Source organism: Nannobrachium achirus (genome assembly GCF_963921795.1).
Source record: "Nannobrachium achirus genome assembly, chromosome: 21".
Classification (NCBI taxonomy): domain Eukaryota; kingdom Metazoa; phylum Chordata; class Actinopteri; order Myctophiformes; family Myctophidae; genus Nannobrachium; species Nannobrachium achirus.
The window spans coordinates 35835029-35862363 of record NC_137828.1 but is presented as its reverse complement, the minus strand read 5'-3'; the positions used below and the strand labels follow the sequence as shown (position 1 = coordinate 35862363).

The following is a 27335-nucleotide window of genomic DNA, read 5'->3' as shown; positions in this document are numbered from 1 at the left end:
GTGAATGACTCAGCATGTCGTCGCTGTCGGGCAGAAACCTCATCTCCATATTTCAGCCCCCCCCCCCCCCCCCCCCCCACCCCCCCGTGCCCTGAACGCCCTGCTTGATCATACTACAGCGTCACACAAAAGTAGCAGACCTTCAAGCCAGAAACGCGAGAGACGATATGGTCGCTGCCAGGCAGACATCTCTTATCTCTCTCTTTCTTTTTTTCCTTGATGCCCTTTACTTGCCATGTTCAGGCAAAAGCAGTGAAAGTAAACTACAAGCTCATTATCTGCTATTTTTGCTTTTTGATATATTTGGAAGTGAAAGTCTGTCTGTGGGTTTTACAATTACTTACAAATGAAATGTATTGCATTGTAATGTATATATTTCTTATTTTATTATTGCCTTACTTCATCATACAAGAGTGTCGCAAAACAAAAGTAGTAGAAACAGCAGATATAAGCTCACCTACAGTACACAAGCTTGTAGATCGGCTATTCTCACTATATTAAAATGTTTTTCAAATAATAATAATAAAGTAATGTTTTTTGGACATGCAACGTTTCCACCCAACAGCAACGATATATTTGTGCATATTTGTCAAAAGGATAAAACGACAAGATTTTGAATTTTACTTGTTTCTACAGTATTGATACTTTTATTTAAGTAAAACATTTGAGTACTTTTTCCACCACGGTTTCAGACATAGAAGATTTCCACCAGACAGAGAAAATATCGAAATGGCTTGGATGTCTTTTAGTCAGCATGTCACGGTGATCCTGACCCAGGTGGAACAACTGCTGAACAATAATTGACAATCATTGCTGCCAAGATAAAAGCTTACTGAAGAACATGAAGATACGTGACTGTCTGCAGTGGTGGAAAGTAACTAAGTACATTTACTTAAGTACTGTACTTAAGTACAATTTTGAGGTATTTATACTTTACTTGAGTAATTCCAATTTCCAATAGTTTTACTTCTACTCCACAACATTTATTTGAGCATTTTAGTTACTAGTTACTTTGCAGATTTTGACAATTATTACAAATCATACATTAACTACAGTACTTCAGCCCTATATAGGCCTACATTTGAAGATAGCTGAACTGCAAGCTCACCGAAACATTGTGAGCTTGTAGATCTGCTATTTTCAAAAGATTTTTATACATTTGAAAACTTGAAATGGGACATTCTGCACAATGAGTACTTTCTACTTTTGGTACTTTAAGTACATTTCGATACCACTACCTTTGTAGTTTTACTCAAGTACCCAGGGGGCAAACCAGCCTTTTTTTAGGAAACCTGCATTTGCCCCGACATACAAAGTTGTCCACCAGAAATATTATCTATGACCCAGTAGGATCACAACCTATATGGACAACCCGGTCAATTTGTACAACAAAGTCCAATATGGCCGCCTCAATATTAGCCCCTATTAGTATTAATGGGGGGTGAATAGGGCAAAATTTTAAACTGAGGGATATTTCCACGAAACTTCACAGGTTGATCAATGGTATAAATACGATTTTTTTTTGTATTGCAAGTTTCCATGAAATCCAATATGGCCGCCACAACATGGCCATAATATAAGCGCCCAGAAAATAGGTTTGGCTCTAACTTCTGAACCAGATGAGCTAGAAATGCAAACTTGGTGTCTATTTCATGTTGTCTGACCATGGGAGACTCAATGTAATAGCTAATTTTATTATTGGGTGTGTCTGGACCTTTATTGTGCATATTTTCAAGATGGTGGACTCCCAAAATAGAGCTTTAACATAATTTCTACCATGATTGTTGACTGCTTTTGCAAATACAAGCAATATGAATCCATTTGCTAAGATTTATGGCACAGATATTATATTTCCTGTCCGATTCTACTGTATGTAGTTGTAGCAATGACTTCAGATAAAATCAGAGACCAAAACAATGTATCTTAGAAATTATTTTTTAATTAAAAGAAAAGAAAAAAAGAGAGAGATTATCTCAATGAAATGAATGCAACTGGCCTTTTTGGGTCTTTCACACATAGACATGTACATGCTTTCCAACAACTTCAGCTTCAGGGAAATTATAATGAACACATGATTAAAACAGGCTGCATTATAATGCAAATACTTGCTAGTCACTATCACTGTCATGTGTACCTATCCTGCTGCATCTTGTCTCCAGTCCTTGGCAACGACACCCCAAGTAGCATGCAATTCCCTTCTTCGCACATGAACAGGTTTTCTGGCAGCCTTTGATACAGCTACATGATATTGCCTTGTCCATTGATATAGGCCAGGCTGGCTCTGTAGATGGACAGGGGACTGCCTTCCCATCACTGAGAGACCATCCATATTCAGTGAAGCAAGGGCTGTCTGGCTTCGCGATGTGTGCAGTTTTGTCTATTATGGCTGCTAGAGCAGCTCTTTTCAGGTGCAGGCCAAAGGCATTTTGTGTAGGTGGCAGCAGCTTCAACAGGGTTGATCGGTTATTTAGGAACTTGTACACTCTCAGCTTTGCCAGGTCAAAGTCCTCCGAATGGTCAGCTTTTGATGCATATACAGCTATTGTGAGGTCTCTAGCCTGATTCTTGACATCCTCTGAGAGGGAATAAGAGGAATTGTCACGTGTGAGGTGTGAGGTGAAAAGTGTGAGGTTCCCTTTGCGGGTGGTATCCCGCAAAGGGATACCATTCGGAGGACTTTGACCTGGCAAAGCTGAGAGTGCACAAGTTCCTAAATAACCGATCAACCCTGTTGAAGCTGCTGCCACCTACACAAAATGCCTTTGGCCTGCACCTGAAAAGAGCTGCTCTAGCAGCCATAATAGATAAAACTGCACACATCGCGAAGCCAGACAGCTCTTGCTTCACTGAATATGGATGGTCTCTCAGTGATGGGAAGGCAGTTCCCTGTCCATCTACAGAGCCAGCCTGGCCTATATCAATGGACAAGGCAATATCATGTAGCTGTATCAAAGGCTGCCAGAAAACCTGTTCATGTGCGAAGAAGGGAATTGCATGCTACTTGGGGTGTCGTTGCCAAGGACTGGAGACAAGATGCAGCAGGATAGGTACACATGACAGTGATAGTGACTAGCAATTATTTGCATTATAATGCAGCATGTTTTAATCATGTGTTCATTATAATTTCCCTGAAGCTGAAGTTGTTGGAAAGCATGTGCATGTCTATGTGTGAAAGACCCAAAAAGGCCAGTTGCATTCATTTCATTGAGATAATCTCTCTCTTTTTTTCTTTTCTTTAAATTTTTTTTTCTAAGATACATTGTTTTGGTCTCTGATTTTATCTGAAGTCATTGCTACAACTACATACAGTAGAATCGGACAGGAAATATAATATCTCGTTTACAGCCATTTTGACAACATGCAAACTCAAGAATAATACAGGTATAAGTCCCTTCTGTGCCATAAATCTTAGCAAATGGATTCATATTGCTTGTATTTGCAAAAGCAGTCAACAATCATGGTAGAAATTATGTTAAAGCTCTATTTTGGGAGTCCACCATCTTGCAAATATGCACAATAAAGGTCCAGACACACCCAATAATATATTTAGCTATTCCATTGAGTCTCCCATGGTCAGACACCATGAAATAGACACCAAGTTTGCGTTTCTAGCTCATCTGGTTCAGAAGTTAGAGGCAAAACCTATTTTCTGGGTCCTTACATTATGGCGGCCATATTGTGGCGGCCATATTGGATTTCATGGAAACTTGCAATACAAAAAATGTTCATATGTATACCATTGATCAACCTGTGAAGTTTCCTGGAAATATCCCTCAGTTTAAAATTTTGCCCTATCCACCCCCCATTAAAACTAATAGGGGCTAATATTGAGGCGGCCATATTGGACTTTGTTGTACAAATTGACCGGGTTGTCCATATAGGTTGTGATCCTACTGGGTCATAGATAATATTTCTGGTGGACAACTTTGTATGTCGGGGCAAATGCAGCACACCTTCCTTTGCCCCCTGGGTAAAGTGAATTCTGAATTCCAGACTTTTACTTGTAAAGGCTAACCTGACTTTCGCCAGATGGTTTGCAGCATTGCGTATGCCTGCATAACGCTCTGCTTCTACCATCTGGACTCGGTCCAGCACAACCGATGTAAGGGGCGGGCCATTTTTTAAAATTCTAAAGCAGGTGATTGGATATGGCCGTGCCAACTCCAACGACTCATATTGGCCTGTCTGCATGACGTTGCACCCAGAATCCGCCTCCTGGGTTTCCACGTGGTCTGCAATCAGACTCTATTGGCTCAGAGCCGCTCAGAGCCCGCCCATAGCTGCCGCTGATTGGTCCGGCCAGGGACATTCCAAAGGGAACTCCTCCTCCGCAAGTGAACCCAGATGGTAAAGCAATGCATAAGCAATGCTGCCACCATCTGGCGAAAGTCAGGTAATGTAAAGGCTGCACCCACACCAAAGTACCTATGAGAGTTGAATCCCCATTCCGCCAATGTGTTTCAATGAGAATGGAGCGTTTTTTTTTTTTTTTTGCAGAAATCTTCTACTGGCATGAAACCGCTTCATTCTCATTGAAATGCATTGGTTGGAACATGGATTCCACTCTCATAGGTATTTTGGTGTGTGTGCACCCTAAGGGTGCCCTCACACCAAAATACCTAGAGTGGAATCCGCCAATGCATTTCATTGAGAATGGAGCGCATTTTGCCAGTAGAGGATTTCTGCAAAATATGCTCCATTCTCATTGAAATGCATTGGCGGATTCCACTCTAGGTATTTTGGTGTGTGTGCACCGCACCCTAAGGGTGCCCTCACACCAAAATACCTATCAGAGTGGAATCCGCGTTCCGCCAATGCATTTCAATGATAAGGGAGCGTTTTTTGCCGAAATCCTCTGCTGGCATGAAACCGCTTCACTCTCATTGAAATGCATTGGCAGAACGCGGATTCCACTTTCATAGGTATTTTGGTGTGAGGGCACCCTAACTGAGTATTTCTTCATTGCAGTATTGATACTTTAAGTAAAACATGTGAGTACTTTTCCCACCACTGTTGGTCTGAAAACACAAAGACTTATAATGTACGAGTATTTCTCGAACATCTGCTTGTTCGATGCCAATGCTGCAGCGATGGCATATGATATGCTCAGATTGTTAGGAGTGAAAAAAATGTTACGCCAAGAGGAGAAATTACAATTACATTTACAATTACGATTGTATTCCCAGCTGTTTAAATTACGTTCACCCGTGCCAAGTTGATTGGCACAGCTCGCTTTAATTTCACACACATCACGCGCGCGCGCTTGAAATATTTTTTCATGTCCACATAAACAGAAGCACAAGAATTCCTTGTACAAAGGACATAAACACTGCCAGTGCAGTCAGATAACAGGAAAAAAGCCAATTACGAAGTGCATATAATGTTACATACAATAATTGGCATATACTTGTCAAACACAGCAGGCAACAATTACGGGTATAGGAAACAACATCTCCTCCAAATTGAGCATCTTCCTATTATAGCTGATACTTGCTAACTGTTTGGCCCTCCTTTTGGAGAGGCCGGCCATTTTAAGGCCCCTCACGACCAACTTGTGCACATGCCCTAGGCTACCAAAGATTAAAAAAAAAAAAAAAAGTTTACATCGTAGCCTAGCTGTGAGATGGCCTGCTCTAGCTGATGGTATTTTAGCACTTTGGTTAGGAAGGCTTGCTTCCTCAAAAGCTGTGATCAAAAGTACTGAAACAGGACCCCTATGGTTTTCATCAACAATGGGGTCTTAGATGAAATTCTCACAACACACTCATTGTCAACAAAGATGGCAAAGTCAAAGTGAGAAAAGAAACCCTCTTACAACACCCAGGAAAAGTGAAAATTCAGACCTCACGCACACACGCAAAGAATGATGCTGAGCTATTAAGGCTGAGCCTTAATAGCAATAATAATGGGACTTGGAGGTCTTTCTGACACAATAGCTACTCTGACAGAAAGTGGGAACTTACCAGAATCGATGCCAGTATGGGAGTTTTAATGATCCACCACAGTACATCAGTGCTTTCGATTATATCCCAGCACCTGGCAACACAATACTGAGTTACAGTATAGGTTCTGCATCAATACAGTTCTTTATGTCGACAGTTGTGTTCTCTGCTTACCCCACTTCGTTATAGTAAGCTTTAGCAATGCTCCAAGCTGTGATGAAAATTGTTGGTCCCCCTGCGAACAATCAAGATGACAACAGTTACGTACAGCCAACAGACAACACCCCAGCAGGGGCATCACAAGGGGGGGGAAAGTGGGACTGAGTTACTAGGGCCCAAGATGGAGGGGCCTTCATTATTTTATACTTTAGCTACTGAAAAATAGCAGATCTACAAGCTTGTAGATCTGCATTTTTGAAAAGTCTTGAAAATGTGTGCAAATCTTTGAATATATGTGGGGTTTTTTGGAACTAAAATATCATTTTGGGGGTCCTTCACATGAAAAGGTTTGAGCACCACTGAAACATAGGTTTTTCAAAAAATCTTAGAAGGATTTGAAATATTCAAAGACTTGCACAAACAATTTTTCAATAGTTGAAGCACAAAATAATGGGTAATAATGCGTTCCCAGTCTAAATGGGTTAAATCCCCTCCCCCCTATGAAGAACATTCATGGGGGGCCCGCAGTGAATCCTTGTACCCAGGGCCCAGAATGTGGTGCAACACCCCTGCACTCCCACCCCAACACGCTACAGAAGAGAAGCCATTTACTCACCCCAGCCAATCAGGATGTAAGCCCAGAAGTATTTTCTCTCCGAGAAGAAAGATACAGCCAGTAGAGCGTGGAGGTAGAGGCCCTCCACCAGCAGCCAGAAATAGCTGGCCATTACACAGTACTGGAATAAGACCATCACTGCCTTGCAGCCAACCTGACAATGCACACAATGGACACAAAGCACATTGTTAGAATGTCCTTCAGAGGCTCACAGTCGACAAGGACAGGTACATGTCAGATAAGCACAAAGAATGCACAAAGCTAACTATGCAGTCGAAAAGGGGCTATTACTATTATCATAGTAATATATATAACAGAGTCAAAGAAATTCCATAAATTTAATTCAAAGAATTGTGTAAATAGCAGATCTACAAGCTCACAACACTTCGTATTGCAACGTGTTGTGAGCTTGCAGATCAGCTATTTTACCTATATTGGGTCCAAAGCAGGGAGACATATAATTTCCCGTTTGGGAGCTAAAAGGTTCCACTGTACGGTACAGTTTGCTTGTTATTGAAGACAAACAAACAAACAAAATGTAAAATTATGGAGTGGTTACTGTATCAAATCTACAGACATAAGTGACAACAGCATTACAGCAAACAAGGGCTCAGAAATGCTAGAAAACAGAGATAGTTACAGTACGGAGGATAACAATCAGACACATTTTGGTTAGCTGTCATTCACAATGCCCCTGTACTTCCAAAAGGTTACATTCACACATTCAAAACCCAATTTCCTGGCCTTTCTACATGCGGTATAAAAGGCACATTTTCCAAATGGTGTGGATGCTCTGGGCTGATGCATGCACTACATTACTTTCCCAACAATAGGCCTATTCAATTCACGGAAATGCACATTCACAATGTAGATCAGAGACGTCTGAGCATGTATTTCCCTGAGTTATAGGCTTTTTCGAGATGGGCTTCCCTGTGAGCCCATTGGCAGCTACATAAGTCCAATTCCTTGCGTCTGTTCTACCAAACAACCTTGGGGCACAGCACTCAGGTTAGACGTGCAGTGACAGATGACAGGGATGGGAGGAATTGGCATTACGATGAAAGGCTACAATGGAAAACAGGCACATTGCAGTAACAATGCAACGGGTGGATGAAAGCAGAGATGATGGCAGAGATGGTGAGAACAGAGTGAACAGACCTGATGGATGGGACAAAGGAATGGAGCAGAGAAGAGACCAGAGAGGGCATTTAACTTTTTCTAGAGACACAGATTCAAGCCAAAGTAGAAGAAGACAGCTTCACAAAAGAAAAAAGTATACTCTATATTGAAGTCAGTCAAAGATATCATCATAAATTGACTGATTTGTACAGCCTCAGAGTCTGAAGAAGAGTGACATAATTTATCCAGTCCAGACCTTATCTCAGAACATTCTTTCTTTTCAAGGTTTCCCGAACTCCACCAGTCTGATTACCACATACACATGTATGTTACCATGATCCATTTTACACTATAAACTTACACATGGCCATAAATAAGAATAGTTGCTTGACAGAACATGAAACCAACAATAAATTGTAGCCATGATATTATCACTTAATCCAGTGTTTCTCAAATGGGGGTATGTGTATCCCTAGGGGTACGTGGTGGTACTGCAGGGGATACTCGAAAATGCCCCCACAAAATAAAAATATAAGTATAAATCATGCTAATATTGTTCATAGTTAAGGAATTAACTCAAATTGAATTAGGAGGGGGAAAAACTGTACTGTTATGTTTAATGATGACACATGGAGAAACTTGAGTTGCCCAAATTACATGGTACCAGGAAACTGGGATATGTTTTACAGTTGTTTAAATGTATTGAAGTTATTGACATGATTTTATATTCTTGAAATGGGGGGTTATCACAGCATCATACCACCATTTATGTATATTTCAATTGCAGTTTCATAAGCAAAATGTTGTCGGGTAAAGGGGGTACTTGGATTCAGAAATCAGGGAAAGGGGATACTCAAGCCCAAAAAGATTGAGAAACACTGACTTAATCCCATCACTGTTATAATACTATAGGTCACATTTAAGGCTGTATAGCCATGAGCTCCATCAATCCTGCTCTGTGGCTTGCTTGTTTTTTATACACAGATAAACTACACACCTATGTGAGTTATTCAGATAAATAAACCCATTCCAAATGTTATGAACAATATACAAATCATTTTACAAAAGGATTGAATGCAATACGTGTATCTAGCTTGGTTTTGTGCTGGCTTGGCCTACAGTAGATGGGATGGATGATTTATTTTCTGTGATAGTTCCAATACGCAAAAATCAATGCAATTGCTCACTGGAGCTCAAATTAAAAAATAAAGTGGTTTGGATGAAGGTTTAAATTAATGTTATTAGAGAGTGACAGGTTGCATACAGTATGACTGGACACACACACACACACACACACACACACACACACACACACACACACACACACACACACACACACACACACACGTACGTACCGGTACATGCGCGTATGCAGTACTATGCACACTCACACACACACACACACGCATACACAGTGTATGCATGTACTGTACGTTTTGACGTACACACATGTGCATGCTCTGCTTTAGTGGCAATAAAAGTAACCCAGTGATGAATTATGGATTTTCTATCATCTATCACCCCTCGTTCAGATTCAGACAGGGTGGCTTACAATGTGTTGCTTAATAGTCTTGTTGGGTTTACTTCAAAATCTATTCTAACTGATGATGACAAACTTTATTTCAGACACATGGTCCATAAAAAACATGTATACAAAAAACAGACAAACAATACAGATATATACAGTTCCAGACTGTTTACATTCATTTTAAAAAACATAAACATTGCCTCCAGTGTTTCCAGAAGCAGGATGTATATCTTATATCACTCTGTGATATCTGTCAATGCCATGATTAATTCAATTTGAATCCAGCAGTCTACACATACATTTAAACATAAAGTTCCTCAGTACCGCATGAAAGGTTGGTATGTTACTAGTCACAAACATTTCACTAGCACTAGTCCATCTTGGGAGTTTTAGAAATATTCTAAAAGCATCATTATATGCCACCTGAGGTTTCTTCATTTTTGCACTGCTGTATCGGCACCACAAGTGGGATGTATATAACGGAGTACAATATGTTTTAAAAAGTGCTATTTTTACATCATCTGTACACATGAAACTTTCGAGCCAGCATGTTGGCTTGTCCATATAATTTACAACACTGGCGCTGAACATCATCGTCGTCACAGAGATCATCTCTGATAACATGACCCAGGTATTTAAACTTTTTAACCAACTCCAGTACTTCACCAGCTAAAGAGAAAGAGGGAAAGGTGAGCTTCTGATCATCCTTAGTTCTAGAGACCATAACCACATTCTTTTTTAATTAAACTGTATGTCAAACCTCATGCCATATTTAGAGCAGACCCTGAGTAGCTGCTGTAAGCCAGCACTGTATGGAGACAGTACTACCAGATCATCAGCATAAATCATATGATTAATAAGGTTATCACCCACCATGCAACCAGTTTTACACTCATTTAGCTGTTTAGAAAGGTCGTCCATGTACAAATTAAAGAGTACGGGTGACAAAGTTCCTCCCTGGCGAACGCCATTGGTCACCATGAATGGAGTCGACGTACTCAGTCCCCACTTTGCTTGCATAGTTTGGTGTGTATACCAAAACTGTAGGATCCTTATTAAATATAAGGGGACCCGGACACCACACTCTTTTAGTTTTAAAAACAGTTTACCATGATTGATGCGATCAAATGCCTAGGACGCATCAAGGAAACACATACATTTCGTACTGTTGCATCTTCTGTACTGACTGACAATTTCCTTAAGTGTATAAATACATAAATCTGTTCCATGCTTTTTCTTAAAACCAAATTGTTTGTCAGTAGTAGCTAAATATTCATTGAGCCTCTCCATAAGGATACCTTCTAGTACCTTGGACAGGATGCTTGCCAGTGCAATAGGTCTATAATTATCAATACTTGTTAACTTCCCAGTTTTATTTTTAACTACTGGCACTAGCAGGACAAACAACTTAGATTCAGGCAGTATGCCATGCATCATCAGCCCTGAAAAACACAAAGAAAGCAGCACTGAAACTCTATGGCTAGCATGCTTCAGATGTTCTGCTGTAATCTGATCTTGGCCATAAGCTTTGTTAACAGATCATTTCTCAATGAGGTTGTTCACCTCGTCAGGTCTTATGAGAGAACAGGAGGAGGAAAGGAAAAGAAAAAGGAAAAGAAAATAGAAGGATGAGAACAATGTCATTTGATAGGCATGTGTAGGTGGTATGTGTGTGTGTGTGTGTGTGTGTGTGTGTGTGTGTGTGTGTGTGTGTGTGTGTGTGTGTGTGTGTGTGTGTGTGTGTGTGTGTGTGTGTGAATGTGAGTGAATGTGTGTGATTATATGTATTGTGTTGTGTGTAAAAAAATATATATATATATAAAAAAAAAGAATATATATATATATATATATATATATATATATATATATATATAAAGAAAGACATCATTCTTGACACAGTTAAATATGTTTGTAGGGTGTAACAATACATTTTAATAGCGATTCTATCACGATACATGGACGATATTGGTTCATTCATGGCGATACGATACGATTCGATTCAATGATTTAAAATCGATATAGTAACTATTTAGCAAAGACATTAAATCTGTGTAAATGGTGTGGCTAGTGCAGGTTTTTAAGGGGAAAACATATATTATTATGGACATAAATAAGTAAACACAGATTATCTGCCAAATACATGGACATTGTATATTGACAAACCTGCACCTTGACATGAACACAGAGATTACACACATTTATCGATCGACCAGTGTAGCTATATGGAAAGGAAAAGTAATTAAACCCCTCCCTTAAAAATGTCTTCTTAAAAATGCTAAATACAATGGACAAGTAGGTAGTATCGATACAATCGATTCTTTGCACTGCCGATTCGATACGATACAAAATAAAACGATACGATTCGATTTTAGCTGTTTTCATTTCGATATACTTCGATTTTTTAAGTTAAAAACTATATTTCGATACAGTTACTATATCGTTACACCCCTAGTTTGTAGCCTATAGTGTCTTCTCCACAGCTCAGCAATATTTTCGGACCCAGTAGTGCCATCAATACTGGAAGGCATTGGCATCTTACTGTTGTTAACCACCTTAACTTCCTTCCAAAACTCATAAACATTATTTTTCTGAAGATTTTTGGCCATAGAATTTGCCCTCATGGCATGCTCATTTCTCTTAACTCATTTAGTGCCCATGAAATTAACGGATTATAAAGTCCACGATGCCAGTCTCAGGTTGGCATCACCCCCGTTATCTTATTTTGAAGGCCAGAAGTCCACAGCGCAAACACTTCCGGTCTGACGTCATCGCGTCCTGCGCCGGAACCGATCCTTGTCCACGTGGAGTTGTGTAATGGCGGACCGGGAGCTTTTATACATGTGTAACATAAGCGAGCATCTGCCTCCATCCTAGCTTCTAAAGTGTAGTTTTGAGATAATGGACATTAGAGATGAGATCCCCCGTCCACCTCAATGTTATGGATGGGACTATTTTGTGCTCGTGGAGCCGTGATGATGCGAAATCAGCGACGGATTGCGTCTCCGGACCTCCGGCCATTGTTCTCGGTAATGTATCCGCCGTTACAGTAATATATTACTTTTCACGAGTATACTCGGGATTGGCACCATGTGATACTCGAGTATTTTTCACGAGTCTTCTCGGGATTGGCACTATATGAGTTAACTCATTTAGTGCCCATGAAATTAACGGATTATAAAGTCCACGATGCCAGTCTCAGGTTGGCATCACCCCCGTTATCTTATTTTGAAGGCCAGAAGTCCACAGCGCAAACACTTCCGGTCTGACGTCATCGCGTCCTGCGCCGGAACCGATCGTTGTCCACGTGGAGTTGTGTAATGGCGGACCGGGAGCTTTTATACATGTGTAACATAAGCGAGCATCTGCCTCCATCCTAGCTTCTAAAGTGTAGTTTTGAGATAATGGACATTAAAGATGAGATCCCCCGTCCACCTCAATGTTATGGATGGGACTATTTTGTGCTCGTGGAGCCGTGATGATGCGAAATCAGCGACGGATTTCGTCTCCGGACCTCCGGCCATTGTTCTCGGTAATGTATCCGCCGTTACAGTAATATATTACTTTTCACGAGAATACTCGGGATTGGCACCATGTGATACTCGAGTATTTTTCACAAGTCTTCTCGGGATTGGCACTATATGAGTTAAAAGCTTCTTTAGCCTCTACATGTAGCTCATGAACATGGACATTCCATCCGGGTCTCATATTATGCTGTTTGATCTTTTTTTTTCTTTTAAAAGGTTTGCTTCCATTAGTTAAACATTTTAACTAACACAGTGTGTGTGTCTGCAACACACACACACACACACACACACACACACACACACACACACACACACACACACACACGCGCGCGCGCGCGCACACACACACACACACACACACACACACACACACACACACACACACACACACACACACACACACACACACACACACACACACACACACACACAACACACACACACACACACACACACACACACTAGCTCCAGGGCTAATGCGGCACCCGAGATCCGAGCAGGATGCTGTGCTTCAAGCTATAACAGAACTACTGAGGTCTGAACTACTAGATTAACAGGTGGTAGCCCTCCAGTCTTCAGCTGACAGCAGCTCAGATCTGTTGCCGCTCTGGAGCGGTGCATGGCCAACATGCAGAGGGAACTCAACTCACCACTCCTATGGCATGAAACAAGGAAAGTACTTTGATGATGGAGAGGGCCAGGGGCATCACAAGGGGTAGGAAAGTGGGACTGAGTTACCGGGGCCCAAGGTGGAGGGGCCCTAGTAACTTTATCTATTGAAAAATAGCAGATATACAAGCTCCCAGCCGCGCTGCGAGCTTGTAGATCTGCTATTTTTGAAAAGTTGTGAAAATGTGTGAAAATCTTTGAATAGATGTATTTTTAAGCGAACATTTCTAACTAAAATTTTGCTTCTGGGGGTCCCTGGAACTAAATATTTTGAGATCGGGGTCCGTGGCCAAATACATATCATCTTGGGGGTCCTTGACATAGGTTTCTTGCACACATTTTCACGATTTTTCAAAAATAGTAGATCTACTAGCTCGCAGCGCGGCACTTGGTGCCGCGCTGTGAGCTTGTATATCTGCTATTTTTCAATAGTTAACATTCATGGGAGGCCCGCAGTGAATCCTTGTACCCAGGGCCCAGAATTTGGTGTGACGCCCCTGGAGAGGGCCACTGTATTTACACCTTCACTCCAGAGGGCCACAATGCATATTGCTACACCTACTTTGCCATTCTAGTATCTCATAAAAAAAGAAGCAAAAATAGCCGATCTACAAAACGCGGCGCTTGTAGATCGTCTATTTTTGCTTCTTTTGAAGTGGAATTATTTTTGGTTATTTTTTTAATTGGAATCCTGAGATGTAACATTTTGATTTAATTTCAAATGCATTTATTTATACTCATGTTAACTTTATAAACGTAAATACAAATATGTTGATCATAAAAAATATTAACATTTTAGTACTACTATACTAGTCATTAAGCTTTAATAGAATTAAAGTAGGTCATGTTTGCATGTTTGGAATTGGAACAGCTGAAATCAATAATAAATCAGTATTCCGATATTAACCTGCGGGCTTCAGTAAGTGAAGGTGGGGGCCGCATGTGGCCCCCGGGCCGCCAGGTGCGCATGTATGACTTAGAGGCACGGTTGCACCGTTGAAACATACACATTAGCGGGATAAAGGAGAGGCGGCGGGAGGCGGAAAAGACATGACTGACGTTATCAGTGCCTGAAGGAGATGCTTGGCTTCGATAAGCTCCTTTTAATCTTGTCCTCCCCAGGCTTTTCTCATCTCACAAGGAGAAATACTATAGTACCAGTGGTGTACTGTAATACTGTATTTAACAATTTTGCTGCCATTTTAAACATAGCTGTAGTAAGCAGCTGCCAAATTGTCCTTACCTTTTAACGTGGGCACGCGCACGCATCGTGCACAATCTGTGCGCGACTCATCTAGTAGACGTGTAGACTCGATGACAAGCTTTCGAATAAAAAAAAACCCATTGAAATAGACATATCCGTTGCCACGCTGTATTCCTGCTTATCCGCCAGTGTTTACATGAAAAAACATTGAAAAAAGCCAACTGTGCGCTATGGTAACACGTGGACACGTTCACGCACAAAACGCACGATATGTGCGGGGATCATAATCCAGGCGTGTAGAGACTGGATCAAAGTTTCCAAACGCAAAAATCGGATTGAAAAACGAGCGTTCCATCGCCGAGTAGCTTTCTCTTCTGTTACAATGTAAACCAATGGAGGCGGGACTATGGCCCAGGCTCAGACAGGATACGGAAAGCTAGATCCGGTCCAGAACGGAAATACGGCAGGATACAGTTAAGGGGCGGGCCTAAAGAGCCAGAATCAGCGAAAATCAGCGATAATACTTTTAATCCTTTCATAATGATTAAAGCTAATTAAACTTCCGGGATCTACGGGCATGGCACCGCGGTACAGCGGGAAATCTACGGTTTCGACGGGGATCGCAGAGTATGAGTTAAGTTACATTTTGAGGTCTACATCTCAGATCCAAATATTGTACTTTTACTCCACTACATTTATTTGAAAACTTTAGTTACTAGTAACTTTGTAGTTTTTGATTATTATTACAAAACATACATTTAACAACTTCAGCCCTATATACAGTACATTGCGGCCATTTGAAAATAGCTGATCTACAAGCTCACAATGCATCACGCATTGTGAGCTTGTAGATCTGCTATTTTCAAAAGATACACATTTGAAAACTTGAAATGGGACATTCTGCATAATGAGTACTTTTACTTTTGTTTTGTTTTTATTTTTACACCAATATTTTTGTACTTTTACTCAAATACATTTTGAATTCTGGATTTTTACTTAACATTTGAGTACTTTTTCCACCACTGCAAAGTACTATGGCAGAAAGTGGGAATTACAAAGTTCCGATGTATCTTCCCCCGGAAGATGTCTTTTTACAATCCATGTAAACAGATCTGCACAGCATCAACGTACTGTAACTTCCTTCAGCGGTCAAATGACTACTGGGGATGGTGATAAGATGCATATCGTCGTTGTCGGGTGGAAACCTTCTATGTCCAAAACCGTTCATTATTGCATTTATAATTTTAAAACATTTTTAAATAGTGAAAATAGACGATCTACAAGCACACAGTGTGCTTGTAGATTTCACTAGTATTTCATTAGTTTTTCACTAGTTCTTCACTAGTTTTGTGCGACAGTCTTGTAGGATGAAGCAGGGCTTTACTTTACAAAAAATAAACATACAAATCTGAAACTTGGAGATGTGAGGTTTCTGCCCGACAGCGACGATATCCAGGGCAGATATTGCACTCAGTCAAGTGGCAGTCAGGTGGTCGATCTTCAGGCAGTCAGATTCGACCCACAAGATTTGTTTCATTTCAATGAAAGTTAGCCGGCACCATGGCTTGAAGCCTTCCTGAGACGGGACCTGTGAGCGTGAACCAATCAGATCTCAGTACAGATGTGGATTATTAGTTCAAAGAGGGTCTGAGGAGCACGTCGCAGCCAGACAGTGCTCTGCAGTCTGTGAGAATGGTCCCAATGCTTGATTATTGCAGTGGTTCTCAACCTTTTCAGGCCGCGACCCCCAAAGTAATCATATTTGAACTGGGTAGGGTTTGTCATTACATTTAGTTTGACACTATCTATTTCATTGTGAAAATAGCCGATCTACATGCTCACAACGCCTTGCGTTTTCACAATTTCTGCCTCTAATATTTGACAATTTGACCAATGTTTGACAAGAGGTCTTTAAAGTCCTTAAATTGTCACTTTAGAAATGTGCAGATACCCTGTATACACTTATACTGTATGTTGGTCTGTTTACTGTTGAGTGAGAAAACAATTTTTATTATTTAATAATTATATTAATCCTTATTTATGGACAAGTCACAAAACCTCACAGACAAAACACTTTTTCTCAAAAACAATTCTATGCCCAACTGAATAAACTGACACCAGAATTTGACCGTAGATTTGTGGAGGTAGGCTACAAGTTCAGTCAGGAACTCTAAATTCAACCATTTATTGCAACAAATAGAATACAGTTAAAGTTGGCGTTAAGCAGAGATCTAGTGTATGAGGAAGCCATATTGGACCGCTTTGTTGAGGGACTGAGGTTTGATTGGTGTGTAGGAACACTAGATTTAACCATTTATTGCAACAAATGGAATACAGTTTAAAGTTGGTGACTATTTTTTTGAAATTGGTAAAAATGCTCTACACCTGCCCTTCATCTTCCATACTGACTAATGGCTATAAATCATCATCTTTCTGGCTACAACGCGGGACGAGGCAGGGCTGTTGTATGAGCAGCTTATTATTTAATTTACTGCTAGAACCGCTCGCTATTGGTATTAGAAAGCATTTGGATCAAAGGCATTAAATTAGGGAACGTGGAATGCAAACTCTCGCTTTACGCGGATGATTTATTATTTTTTATGATGGATCCATCCTCATCCCTCCCTCCGCTTCTCTCGTTAATTAATCATTTCGGTAAACTGTCTGGCTACTCTATCAATTGGCAAAAGAGCGCCTTCATCCCTCTTAGGGAGTGTTCGTCTAATACTTAAGGTTGGTATAGTCCATGAAGGGGGGGGGTTCTCAAATAATAATTTGATTGTCAGGGGGGACCATGACTTTTTTATTTTGGCTGGAGGGGGGTCCATGCAACTTTCATTTGTTGAATTTTGTATTAAAAAATGTTTTCTTTTGTTATTTATCATACGTGTTTCCTCCCCTATATTTATCAAGTTCCCCCTGATTGACTTGGTATATTCCGCTTCTGTAAATCTCACCACAAGGAACGAACGCATTCATTGGGCGCAGTCGGCGACTCTGCGCTGACGGCGCAGTGGTCCGCTGGGGAGGAGGAAAATGGCCAAAGTTGAGAGAAGATCAGCGATCAGAAAAGAGTTTAATGCATTTAAATGTAAGAGTTGCCTTAGAGCGACTGTCAGGAAATGACACAAAAGAGAAATTTGAGTTTGTGTTGCATTCTACAAAAGTGATTGTGAAGCGAACAGACAGAACCAACACAGGGCTTTACAGGGCTATATTAATTAGGCCTACTTTAAACCATACAGCTTTTGGTAGGCTGTATAATGACTTGAATAATATGAATGCCCTATTAATTTCGTATTGGCATTGCCAGGGTGGCAGTGCGCTGTGCGCACTATCAGTTTGTTCATTTTGGGAGCGCACAGCATGGCGCACTGGCAGTTCAGCCAACGTTTAAATCTTTAGATGTAATAGGGACACAATAGTCATTGGTCATGGAAGTGAGGCTTTTCAAGGAATGAGGTGACGTTTTATTTGTTTTAATCGCTTCATAATTGACCGAGCCATGATGAACTTAAACCAGAACAAAACGTAATCCTGTAAGGTGACATTCCCAATCCCCCCAAAAACCGTGGTTTCGATAGCTACAGTTTACCCTCTATCGCGCATATAGTGTAGGCCTATATGTGAGGAGTTGCTCAGTCAGATAAAAGGAATCCTTCTATATACCAGTAGGCTAATAGGCATAATATAATATGGGTCTTTGTGGGTCTCGTCTGTCTCACTCGCTTTCTCTCTCCATCTCTCTCGCTCTGTGCCAAAACATGTCCAAATGGAGACGCTTCATGCGCGGAGCGCAGACCGAGAGAGAGAGAGACGTTATCTTGCTAAAGTAGTTGCTGTTTGGTTTATTGCAAGATTTTGCGAGTCTGCTGGCCGCCGCTCGTTTTATTTTTTGATCGCCCGTTTCCGAGGTAAATAGGGCTAGGCTACCGCCTGGTTACATTGTGGTTGAACTTGAAGAATTAAGAAACACAGGGAGATGGAGGATGCATTATTAAGCAGCTTGGATACATACATGTCCCGTGGACAGACGTGGACTATTAAGCGATTCCTTGTTGCGGTTGACAAAGTGGGGCAAACGTATCCTATATGCAAGAATGTTGCAACTTCTTCCCTCCATAATTTCGCACTGACTACCGAATTATGTATGAGAATGTGACCCTTTCTGTATTAGTTGAGTACAAAGAGACCCACATTTAATCCCAAAAGCGTTCTGGTGGTCCTTTTAGTTGATCTTGTGTCAATGAACTGTACTGTTCTGTACCCTCAATCAATCAATCAATTGTCAAATAGGGTGCTATATTAATAGGTCAGCATTCATTTTATTGTCTCCTAGTACTGTTTGTGTGTGTGTGTGTGTGTGTGTGTGTGTGTGTGTGTGTGTGTGTGTGTGTGTGTGTGTGTGTGTGTGTATATATATATATATATAGTTTATTGGGGAGGGGGGGCCATGCATTTTCCTCAAGTCACGCAGGGGGGGTCCCCCAAAAAAATCTGAAGGGTGGGGGGGGGGCAATGACATTTTTTTAAAAGATAAAATCTGTCAACCAGCCCCCTCTAGTGGATTTTAAACGTACACTCCCTTAGTAACAATCTAGATCGCTCTTATCTTCAATCCCTCCCGTTTAAGATATCCACAGACACGTTTACTTATCTGGGCTTATCTATTCCTCTGAACCCACTGTCTTTGTTTAAATATAATTTCACTCCGTTAATAGATAAACTCAAGACAGACATTGAATACTGGAGAACGTTGCCACTATCTATGATAGGGCGCGTGAACGCTATAAAGATGGTTTCGCTACCCAGGTTCATGTATTTATTTCAAAACATCCCAATTAAGCTCTCAACGTCATTCTTTAAAAAAAATCAATTCAATAATAATGCCTTTTATTTGGGGGTACAAAACCAACCGTATTTCAAAGAGCCATTTACAAAAATCTAAGGTACTGGGAGGGTTCTCCCTCCCGGTATTTCAACATTATTACTGGGCCACCAATCTCAGAGCTTTAATTTATTGGCAAGACCAGCCTCTTCATTCTCCCTCCGACGCTCCCATATGGCTCCAGTTCGAGTCTCAGGCAGTGAAGAATAGCTCTCTTTCAGATCTTCTGTTTTCCTCTAGGGATTATCCAGCCCAGATTATCCAGTGCTTTTAGTTCCCGATATGTCATTATATTCCCCCATTTGTTTAAATCACAACTTTATTCCTTCTCAGTCAGATATAGCTTTTATAAACTGGAAGGACAAGGGACTGATATCCTTTGCAGATCTATATGTTAACAACCATTTTGCATCTTTTTCTGAGCTGAAAGAAGCATTTTCTCTTCCACAATCCCACTTTTTTCGTTATTTACAAGTTAGGCACTTTGTGCAAAATAATTTTAATAACTTTGAAACCTTTCCCCAGGAACACTGTTTTTATGCTTTAATGAAACAGCATCCAAATTCTAAACATCTCATATCCAAATTTGTTTCACTGTTTGCTAAATCATCTATTCCGTCAACAAACCACATTAAGGCCTCTTGGGAGGCTGATATTGGGGTGGAACTGCCTGACGAGATCTGGAGCGAGGGATTAAAGAGAATCCACTCAGGCACAATCAATGCCAGATTGCAGCTTGTCCAGTTTAAAGTGATCCACAGATTACACTATTCTAAGGTTAAAATGAACAAAATGTATCCAGCCGTTTCTGACACTTGTGACAGATGCAACATTTCCAAGGGCACGCTGGGACACACGTTCTGGTCGTGCCCAAGGATTGTTCCATTCTGGGAAAGTATCTTTACATGGTACAGCAATGTATACCGCACTCATATTGAACCTGACGCACTAACTGTCCAGTTTGGTTGCTCCGAAGCCTCTCTCGCTCTGCCGTATGCGGTCCAGCAAACTCTTATGCTTGGTACACTAATTGCGAAACGAATCATTCTAACGGAGTGGAAGACCGCTGTCATTCTAAGTTTTAATAAATGGCTTAGTGAGTTTATATCATTAATACACTTGGAGAGGCTGCGATGCCACAGACAGGACAGTCTTGCAACATATGAATATATGGGGTCCTATTACGGGTCATCTCGACTCTCTATGAGTCATAGACTATGACTGCCCATGATACCAAGTTTACGTTTAATGGTACCGTAATATGTTGTACAACTTGTATACCTCTGTAGGCTATAACTGTTCATTACCTTTTTAAATAATTGTCCCAAGTATTTATATAAATAATGCCTTTTGTACCTTATAAATAATGCCTTTTGTAAGACTTTTGTACCTTTTGTATGATAGGTTACTACTCTTGTCTATATATATATGATCTCCAGTCTGGTGTGTGTTGTCTTGTTACGTCTTGTTCTTGAATCGTCTTTTATAACATCAAATACAAATTAATATAAAAAAAACATGGTTTACTCAACCACTTTTTCATTAGTTAAGTAATGTTATTATGAGTAATAGATACATTCTTTCTAAAATATTTTCCCATTAAAAGTGACAGTTATTGTGTTCATTTTCAATTAAAAAGGTTAATTTGTTGTTTTTATGCAATTTATTACAATAGGACATCACCTTGGGATGGATGCCATCTTGGATTTGGCAATGAATGAATAACTGATGGTAATTTCAATGATTCAGTCCCAGGGTCTTAAAAACTGTGATTAAACACCAAAATAGATAGGCATTTTAACTCATACAGTGCCGCCGGCCACAAGGGGCCTAGAGTGCCAGAAATGTCTCCATAGACCTTCGCTCTAGCTTTCGTCGACACTGTCCCAAGTGCCTTGGGATTTCACTCCAGCCAATGCTATGGGTGACGATAGGAGGAAGCTAGCTGACACGTAGCCAAAATGCTAACCCATTTAGAAGCCCGATCTAAAGCTATTTCAGTCGCAAAAAACTTTTTCTTTGGGTCTGGGAACACAATCCGGAGAAAATCCTGTCTAAAGATGTGATTTATCATTGGAGTGGGCGGCGCGATGCGGCCGCGTTGCCCGATTACAGGCCGGGGGAAAGGGCTTTCGGTCGGCCGCCTAGATTTTAAATTTAGAGCCAGGCTTGGTGCGGCCTCGGATTATTTGATTCATTTTATTAAAAAAGCCGGACTAGTTCGGGATAGGCACAGTGGAATACGTCGCGCCGCCTACAGTGAACATTCGGTGAACATTGGGGGGGCTCTAAACTTTATTTTAAACCATTTTCAATGGAATAAATCGTCGGACCATCTAGCGTCTCTCGTTGGCTAGCGCTGGACGAGCAAGGACCACCCACGTTGCTTCAAGCAGCTCAGGGTAAGTAAAATAGCAAATAAAATATTGTATTGGATTGAAATAAAGCCGAACTTGTTCGGGATAGGCACTGTAAGGGTTAAGCTCCTGTCAGACATCTTGGACTCCATCTTGAAATTGCCACTTTTGCAGCAGTTACATTTTCCTAGGTTTTTATTATGTTCTTAAGCACATCTACAATAATCAATTGAAAACTTTGTATCAGTTTCGTTGGATTTAAGTGATATCATATTACATTAGCTCATTATGAAACGGTAACTCGTAGCACTCGGCAATCGGCATACATACAGCAGAAATGGATTCAGCACATAAAAATACTGTCGAAATAACACATTAAAGGGGAGAACCTTTAATGTCATTAATATGTCATTAAATTAATATAGCCTACCTTTGGGTTGTTGCGTGCAAAGTACACCGTGATGACATCATCACGGTGTACTTTGCAAGTCAAACTCCCAAATCAATCTTCCAGTTCTAGGCAACACAGAAGGGGGGGGGCGGGACTTTTTTCTTATTTCCACATAAAAACTCAAAGGTATAATGACATAGTTTAATATTGAAAATGGGTGGTTCTCCCCTTTAAGTACTTTTCCTCAAAAATGCCAAAGCAATCAGCAGACTGACAGCTGATTACCACAGAGGCGTTTGCGACGTCTGTGCCCTGCATGAACTAACGCCATGCTTCATTAGTTTGGTTTTATTGACATAGAACAGGTGTTAGTTAAAATGCAGGAGGTGTTTAGGGTTAGGGTTATTATGCGCTAGCCGCTAAGTGCACCAGAGCCAGTAGAACCTTTCTTGGGTGAAATGGCCTTTTCACAAATGAACATAATCAAATCCACGTGTCGACGACGAACTACAGTAGTATGACTGTGTATTATCTTAAGACTGGCAATCACTATGTCAACCAGATTTCAGAGGGATTGCAGATGCAGGCACAGCAGTGCCATTAAAGGTGGGCTGACATGCAGTATCTATCATCATTATCTCCTTTTGACAGATTTGTACAAATAATATATGGTCCCTCGCCCTTTCCATGAATAATTTTGCAGACACAATGTAGAAGTCTCTGCTATGACTACATAATGTTTCACATCATGAATTGACGAGAGTACTGTATGTACCGGTATGTGTTCTCATCATTTCATAATTGATGTCACTTTTTTTCTTTTTTTTTTTCAAATCTCTTGCAAGGTCCCTGATTTTCTCTGCCACAGTATTTCTCGACAGTCTCATCACCACCAAGAGCTTGTTTTGATGAATTCCCCCTCAGGATAATGGCTTCAACTCAGCAGCTATTTTATTGTCAATAATATCGCAGATCGTGGCCGTTCCATCATTGGGTCTCTCAACTTTTGGTGAACACAGATTGCTGTTTTTTCTGCGCTGCTTCTAAAGTACCATGCATAGTAGTACATAAGGACCGCAGGAATACACAAGAAACGGAGGGGGAGAGTGATTTAATCCGGTTGCTCCGTAGGTGCGTATGTAATTGTCTCTGTCCGTAACCTTACGGACAACACTCAACCCGACGGATTAAAACCGATAAAGACGTACGTACGCTTGAACTACCCGTGGCGAACTTTAGTCAACCGTGGCAGTGAGGACAATTACTTACAGTATGACAGCGGTTCTGAAACTATGTGTCCCAACAAGAAATATAATTTAGCAAGAAACGGGAAAAAAGGAACGTCATTGCAATCACTGAAGAGGACGCCTCGACTCCTCACAGTCACAGCCTCAAACGGCTTTATTGGCATGAGAAAACATACACACAAACGCGAGTGCGCACACACTCACACCGCCTGTCCTCCAACAGGAGACGGGTGCAGTGCACTGTTTTGTTATAATTACTCAGTCCGGGTGGTTAATCTGTACCTCGGTCCCTCGCGGAGTTGCATTTACCGCGATAACGTTGCCGACAGCAAACATCACGTCGGTCGTCGGGTCAAGAAATTCTGTGGTTCTACATATTTTGGCTAAAAAACCACCTCCATGTGGTGCGCGGCCCAAACGGGAGCAGAATTGGAGCGGAGAGCGGGTCGGCACGTAAATAACGCAGAGAGGAACTATGCATCTCTCACCCAAAAACGTACACAACATCACGCATACGTAACTATAAACAGCCCTTAACTCATTGGAACATTTGCATTCTGAGTCATTCTGTATTATTGTCTCTGTGACATCTCACAGTGCCTTTTGATATTGTACTTGTTTGCCTCACAGCCACCTTGCGAGCACATCAGACACACATGTTTGCCATTGACCCCACAAAAGAAAAAACAATTTCCAATTACCGTTGAATTTCTGACCTTCAACATCACTGTGTATTTAATTGGAAAGCAAGACAAAACAAGTGGAGATAGTGGTGAGAACGTGACCGAGAGGCTGACAAAGGGATTTCTTTTTTGTATTATAAGCCAGCGGGCCTGATTGGACCCGGTTTCTTAGTGTTTTCCAGGCCTGATTTTCTTTTCTCTGGACAGATCTTTAACCTGTCTGATTGGCCGGGGAAGAGGTTCATCAGCAATCTAATCTACAACACTACTGCCAGTAGTGGCCTGGCGGCTGTGGAGACACTTTTCATGTGGCAACAGGGACGTGCTGGCCATTGGGAAAAGCGGGACAACTCCCGAACGGCCAGTTCATTCCCGGCCGGTCCAGGCCGGCCATTAGGAAAAAATTAAAAATAAAATGTCGGCCTTCGTTCCATTTTGGGGGCTGGGCAGAAACCTCGTATCTCCAAGTTTCAAATGTATAATTTTTTTCGCAAAGCAAGCCCTGCTTCATCTTACAAGGCCGTTGCACAAAAGTAGTGAAAACAGCAGATCTACAAGCACACAACGCCTCGCGGTGCGAGGCGTTGTGTGCTTGAAGATCGGCTGTTTTCACTAGTTTAAATCATTTTTAAAATGATAAATACAAAACAAACGGTTTTGGACATACAAGATTTCCACCCGACAATGACGAAATATAACTCATTTACAGTAATTCTTTGGCCCACTGCCTTGTCACTTGTCATGATCTGAAATGGCAAATCTTTTGAGTAGCATCAGCACTATAGAGAGAGATCTCTCTCTATAGCACACAATGAGGGCCTCTCCAACTCTTTATCGCGGGCTGAATCAGGGGCCCAGCACGTCCCTGTGTGGCAGCATCTGAAATAGCCACAGGTGGGATGGCTATGAACGTGGTTGATTCTGTGAGATTTGCTGATATGTCCTTCGTATAATGTCTTGGATGGAGGAAAGTTCACATCCACTGATACACTAGGCTAAACACACACGCACGCATACGCACATGCACACAAACACACATGCCAGGGTCATCTCTTCTGCAGCAGAGTGTAACTAAGAGCAGCTGGCTTGTCTCATCCCACTATAGTTCCATTAACACTCTGGAGCCTGCCAGAGAGGGTACCATTAAATAGCTAAACCTAAAACCTCCCAGGCTTCTAGTGTGTTGAGAGTGTATGTGTGTGTATGTGTACGTATGTGTGTGGCCCCATCATGTAACATAAACTGTAGCCCCAGGCAGAGGCTTCATGCTTTCCATCTGTCTCAGCCATGTGATGTGATGTGATGGGGTTATTGATAGTCGATGCTAGAGAGCTAGAGATAATGGCCACTATGAGGCATACTGTCTGCACATTTTCTTTTTTTTCATGTCAAATTGATGTATTTGGCCGTGGAGCCCCCCCATCTGAAAATTAAATCAAAACTAAATCATTCAAAAATGATTGTGTTTGGCCACAGACCCTCATGTGAGAAGATTTTGCCAGGGACCCCAGAAGAGAAGATTAGTGTAAAAAAGAACATAACAAAAAGAAATAGCAGATGTACAAGCTCGCAGCGCGGCACAAATGAGGCGCTGTGAGCTTGTACATCTGTTATGTTTGAATAGCCAACGTATACTGTAAATGGATAAAGTGGTTAAAAGGATTGTGACATTAACTGTCTTGGCTGGGGTCCCCCTGGAACCACCCCTCTCCCAAGGACCCCTCTTTGAGAACCACTAGTTGAACAAACTTCCACTGGCTGCCTGTCAAACAAAGAATCCACTTTAAACTGCATTTCTCACCATCTAAACAAGGCACTCCACAACCTGGCCTCCCCCCTACCTCTCTGACATTTCTCCTGAAACACAACAGGCAGCAGTGCAATTTAAAGAAGTGGTTCTTTTCAGGCTGCAACCCCCAAATAATCATATTTTAACTGGAGACCCCCCACCCTGACGAGCACTAAGAGTTGAGGCATTACATTTACAACAAGGGTCTATGGTGAAAATAGCAGATCTACATGCTCACAACACCTCGCAGCGCGACGTTGTGAGCATGTAGACTTTCACAATTTCTGCCTCCAATATTTAACAATTTGGCCAATGTTTAATTTGTCATTTTAGAGGTATTAAAGTCCTTAAATTGTCACTTTAGAAATGTGCATAAACCCTCTATACACTTAAACTTTATGCTGGATTGTTTAATGTTGAGAGAGAAAACAACGTTGCACATTAGGTTAATCATGTGGGGACCCCCCCAAAATAATGTGGGGACCCCCCTGGGGGTCCCGACCCACAGGTTGAGAACCACTGATTTAAAGCACACAAGAAAGAAGCAACACAGTAAAAAACATAAACATCCAGCAAAACAACATTCAAAAGACACACAGATCAATTATTGACAATATGTCAATTCTAGTTTTAATGATCAATCAATCGACTGTGTTTGGATCCTAAGTTCCTAGTTATCACAATGAAAAATGTTCAAGGGTCAAATATATATATATATATATATATATATATATATATATATATATATATATATATATATATATATATATATATATATTTATTTATTTTACTTTTTTTTACTTTTTTTAAATATTAATGTTATATTATCAATAAAGTGTTTTGCCAAAGATTTGGAGGCCCCACTTGCAATACCCTGGTGGGCCCACAGGTTGATTATGGGCTCTCTGATTCAGTGTTGATTTCGTAGACTAAAACTATGACAACATTTTTTGGTCGACTGCGTTTTTTTCACTGACGAAAACTAAATAAAAACTAAATAAAAACTGACTCACGAAGGTTCCTGGGTAGCAGTTGTCCACCTCTCCCTGCTCGTAGAGGACAAAGTCCTTGAGGATCACAGCGATGGCCTTCAGTATGAACGACACAAAGAGGTGCATGTGGATGAAGTTCCTGGTGCAGTGGAGCTTCCTACACACACACACACACGCACGCACGCACGCACGCACGCACACACACACACACACACACATACACACAC

General features: G+C 41.1%; 1 protein-coding gene across 1 annotated transcript in view; it reads right to left on the bottom strand.

Annotated features, from left to right (window-relative positions):
- vipr1b (vasoactive intestinal peptide receptor 1b) overlaps positions 1–27335 on the bottom strand; it is a gene marked incomplete at both ends in the record, with an annotated part of 106701 nt that overhangs the window by 13568 nt on the left and 65798 nt on the right. Inside the window, 4 exons of the mRNA XM_080751933.1 lie at positions 5964–6036; positions 6117–6177; positions 6718–6871; positions 27133–27265. Of these exons, the coding sequence (XP_080608059.1) occupies positions 5964–6036; positions 6117–6177; positions 6718–6871; positions 27133–27265 (421 nt within the window). The remainder of the gene's footprint in view (positions 1–5963; positions 6037–6116; positions 6178–6717; positions 6872–27132; positions 27266–27335) is intronic.